Genomic DNA, 4,054 nt, shown 5'->3' on the forward strand with positions numbered 1-4,054 from the left:
GGGCAATGAGAGTCACCGGCTCAGGAGGGAAGGTAGAGGGTTCAGATTCTGGTGCTCCTGGCCCAGGGAAAGAGACACACAGAACAAGGAATCGCAAAAACAGAGAGAGGGAGGAAACGAAGACAAACATCTGGAAACATGATGAAAACTGGGAGTCAGAGACAGAAGGACAGGCGCAGAGAGAGAGAGAGAGAGAGAGAGAGAGAGAGAGAGTAATAAAAATTTAAATGACCCAGAACTTAAAAGAAATCCAGATAGATATCGAGAGGGAATGTGGTGAAGAATAAGGGGACAAGGAGATATACGTGAGGTGACACATATACGTGGAGATATACGTGAAGTGAAGGACAACAGAGAGACAGAGGGAAATGTGGCAGACAGAGCTGTTTGGTCAGATGATTTCAGGTGGTCCAGACACACTAGGAGATGGGGCCCTCACAAAGAACTTGCCACTGTTTGCCAGGGTGCCCTTTCTTGGCCTGCCCAGTAGAAGGACTTGACTGAGCTCCTGCCTTGAGAAAGGAAGAGAAGGTCATCCCCCAAGCTAGCCAGGAGCCCCTCCATCTCTGACCCACTCAGAGAGATATAGTAGGTGAAATTCATTCAGGCACCCTCTGTCAGCGTGGCCGACGTTCTAGATTGTTCTGTGTTCTGAAACTTCCTCCACCATTCCCCTTCTTGTGCTCTTCCTCCAGAGGAGGCAGCCCTGCCTTGTGGTCTCGGGGCTCTCCTTGTCTCCTTGCCTCCCACTGACCACCCCTGTCCCCAGGCATTTCTCCCAAAAAACTCTTGATTATCTAATCTTGTCTTGACATCTGCTTTTCAGAGGCTCCAAAGAACGCACACATCCATTTGTTTTGGCTTCAATTATTCAAGCAGGGACGGAAAAGAAAATAAGGAGGCAGAAGAAGTTTTGGAAAAGTAAGAACATGTGTTTTTCTAATACATATCATTATTAAATGAAGACGGTTTTCAGATTTCATTAGAAACATTAGAATGAGTGAGGTCCCTTGGGTGCCTAGGTGGCTCAGTGGGTTAAGTGTCCGACCTCAGCTCAGGTCACAATCGCACTGTTCCTGAGTTTGAGGCCCTGCATAGGGCTCTGTGCTGACAGTTCAGAGCCTGGAGCCTGCTTTGGGTTCTGTGTGTGTGTCTCTCTCTCCGCCCGTCCCCTGCTCGTGCTCTGTCTTTGTCTCTCAAGAATAAACATTGAAAAAAATTACAAAAGGAAAGAGTGAGATCCCCGTTGTATTTATTTTTTTTAAAGTTGATTGATTTATTTTGAGAGAAAAAGGAGGGAGGGGCAGAGAGAGAGGGAGACAGAGAATCCCAAGCAGGCTCCACTGTCACTGCAGAGCCTGACGTGGGGCTTGATCTCATGAACCATGAGATCATGACCTGAGCTGCAATCAAGAGTCAGATGCCTAACTGACTGAGCCACCCAGGCACCCCTCCCATTGTATTTAAATGAAAATACTCACCATATCCCTAAAATTTTAGCACTTGCAACCATGTAAGTTATGATGAAAAATATTATACGTCAACTTGAAACATTCTAGGCAACGGCAGCTTCACAAAACTTTGTTTCAGGTGTGTGTGTGTCCAAGAAAAATAAATTTCTTGAAGGCCATGCTCCCCGACCTGAAATCCTTGTGTGACTCCTAATCAAGACTGAATCACATAGCAGAAGGTAAGAAATGCAAGGGTATCATTTCATTATTAGGTAGCTTAGGGGCTGCACCCCCACACTAAGACTTAAGGTTGCTAAACTGGGTCACAGTGTTTCTTTTCCCGATTTATGATGGGTCTACATTTGAGACCCTAAAGTAGCTTGGAACAAAGGCACGACCTGCTCCATTTCCAGCCCTAAGTTCCAGACGTGGCCCGAGAACATGCTACTCGCACAAGTGGAAAGGCAGCAACACCAGAGACAATCACCCGTCTTCCTCATCCACCTGGGGGTAATGTGTACAGCTTTCACAGGATCCAGACCCAGAAGATATGACTCAAAAATGCCCCTGGAATCTGATCAACAAAAAATCTGAAGGTCAGGAGACATTGCGAGAGAGAAACATATCCGAAAAAACAGAAGTGCAAGAACCAAACAAAATGAAATGTGAAACAGTAACTTCTTCCCTTTTAACAAACTCTAAAGGACCCCCCCCCCAAAGGCTGAAGACAGAGAAGCGAGGTGGGGGGCGGGGGGACATCCAGGAGTCATAGATTTTCATGCAGTTTTAAATATACAACACTATTTCTTTCTGTTGTTTTCATATTAATAAGCATTTAACTTTTGATGAAAGAAAGTTTGGGGAGTGAGAAGAGCGTGGAGGAATTGGGGGTCAGTTATCCAGGTCTCAGCCGGTGCCATGGGTCTTCTCAGGTCTGGTTAAGAAGGGGTTTCTACCTGGGGAGAGAGGAGGGAATCAGAGATGTGGGAAGGTGCAAACTGTAGTGGGGTGGGGGGCATAGACTGGGTCCCCAGACCACCCAGGGCCTGAATCCTGCCAGCTACTCTCTTCCCAGGGGCACTGGGAGGTGCTGCCCAGGAATCAGGGACAAGGGAGAGAGAATTCCAGGAGAGACATCCTCAGGAATGAGAATCTTAGAATCCCTTACCTCACATTTTTAATGTGGAGAGGAAAGTGATTCACTATTATAAGCTGTAAGAAAAAACAATGGCAATTGAAAATAATCATACTAAAAATTCGGGAACAGTTGAGGGGCTTGGAGATCACTTCATCCAAACGGCACCACCATTCAAAAGAAAGGCGTGATGTCTATTACAGGAAATTAAACTGCGCCTTTTCCTCGGAAGGGGTTCTTGGGGCCTCCCTCTCTAGGGCCCACGAGACGAATTTCAGGGTAGATCCCAATTGTAAAGCTCTGTTCTCCAAGGTTTCTCAGGGCAGTGACGGTTCTCGATTCCCTCCGGGACACCGTGTTCTTCGGGAACATTCCTGCGGCAGAGGCTAGAGCAGCAGACGCGGGGTTGGGGCGGGGGTGGCGGTGTCTCACCTCAATCCCAGCTTGTCAAGGGCTCCAGACACTGCTTCTTGCAGTTGTAGAAACAACACTTCTTCGTCCTGCGGCAACCCTTATCGCGCTTGCACGCAGGGAAGAGGGTGAAAGGGCATTCAAGAAGAAACTCTGGGCAATAGCCAGGTTTCTCGTAAGCTGGGGAGAAATGCCACAGGGTGAGGTGGGGGCACCGGAGCGTCGTGGCCAGGCATCGAGGCCGGCAGGTCCCCGGGACCGCTCCGAGGAATGTTCCCCCACCCCAGCCACACGCGAGCCCGCTGCGCCCGGACACACTCACGCCTCTGCCGCTTCCGCTTCGCGGGCTGCGCCGTGTGCAGGCAGACGAGGAGGAGGAGGAGGAGGAGGAGGATCACGGCGAGCGCGTAGAGGCCAAGCAGCTTCATGGCGCGGCCAAGTGTGTGCCTAACGCGCGGTCAGATTCTTGGCTTATATCGCCTCTGGCGGGGGCCCGCCAGAAGGGGGCGCTGTGGTTCCCAGGGTCCAAGGTCACAGGTGCCTCTCTGGGACCAGGAAAGAGCAGCAGTTTCCTTCCCCACACCCCCTAGGAGAGGCTCTGCAAGAACTCCTAGGCGTCACTTTGTAACGTGCGAGACCCCAGGAGAGCTCCCGCCTTTTCAGGGAGGGTCCGGGCTGGCCTGGCCCCTGATTCTTCGTGCTTTATGGAGTGGATTTTGAGGCAGTAGGAGGGAACTGGCTTTCCCCGGGGGCGCTCGTTAGATCGCACAGACTCCTCTCTTCTCACTGTGTATCCAGAACGATGTAAAACCCATCCCTCTGAGCAGATTTCAGAAATGGGTACATTTGAAGAGCTTACTTTGAACAAATGAACATTGGAAACACACACAGGCACAACAACAAGGCAAGAAAATGAGCTATTAGCAAGATAATATCTAGATTTATGGAGACTATCAATACATTGGGCACTGACGAGACAGAACTTTAAGATGTGTGATGAATGTTTTCTACCGCCGGTCTTTATGCCTCCATGACCTCGTATAAACTTCATTTGCTG

General features: G+C 49.5%; 1 protein-coding gene across 3 annotated transcripts; it reads right to left on the reverse strand.

Moving 5' to 3' along the window:
- Positions 1-2,110: 2,110 nt before the first annotated feature.
- LOC106969026 (WAP four-disulfide core domain protein 15A-like) lies at positions 2,111-3,793 on the reverse strand. 3 transcript variants are annotated; one of them, XR_001429268.3, is made up of 4 exons: positions 3,320-3,793; positions 3,019-3,177; positions 2,620-2,663; positions 2,111-2,407 (listed from the first exon to the last, which is right to left on the reverse strand). XR_001429268.3 is itself a non-coding variant. In XM_053201358.1 (2 exons), the coding sequence occupies exons 1-2, from the start codon at positions 3,423-3,425 to the stop codon at positions 3,020-3,022; spliced, it is 264 nt and encodes an 87-aa protein (XP_053057333.1). In that variant the 5' UTR covers positions 3,426-3,793; the 3' UTR covers positions 2,675-3,019. The 3 variants fall into 3 exon arrangements, 1 of the variants encoding a protein (XP_053057333.1); XR_008289754.1 differs by lacking the exon at positions 2,620-2,663 and having other exon boundaries at positions 3,320-3,792; XM_053201358.1 differs by lacking the exons at positions 2,111-2,407; positions 2,620-2,663 and having other exon boundaries at positions 2,675-3,177.
- Positions 3,794-4,054: the final 261 nt, after the last annotated feature.

This window comes from Acinonyx jubatus, chromosome A3 (assembly GCF_027475565.1).
Source record: "Acinonyx jubatus isolate Ajub_Pintada_27869175 chromosome A3, VMU_Ajub_asm_v1.0, whole genome shotgun sequence".
Lineage (NCBI taxonomy): Eukaryota > Metazoa > Chordata > Mammalia > Carnivora > Felidae > Acinonyx > Acinonyx jubatus.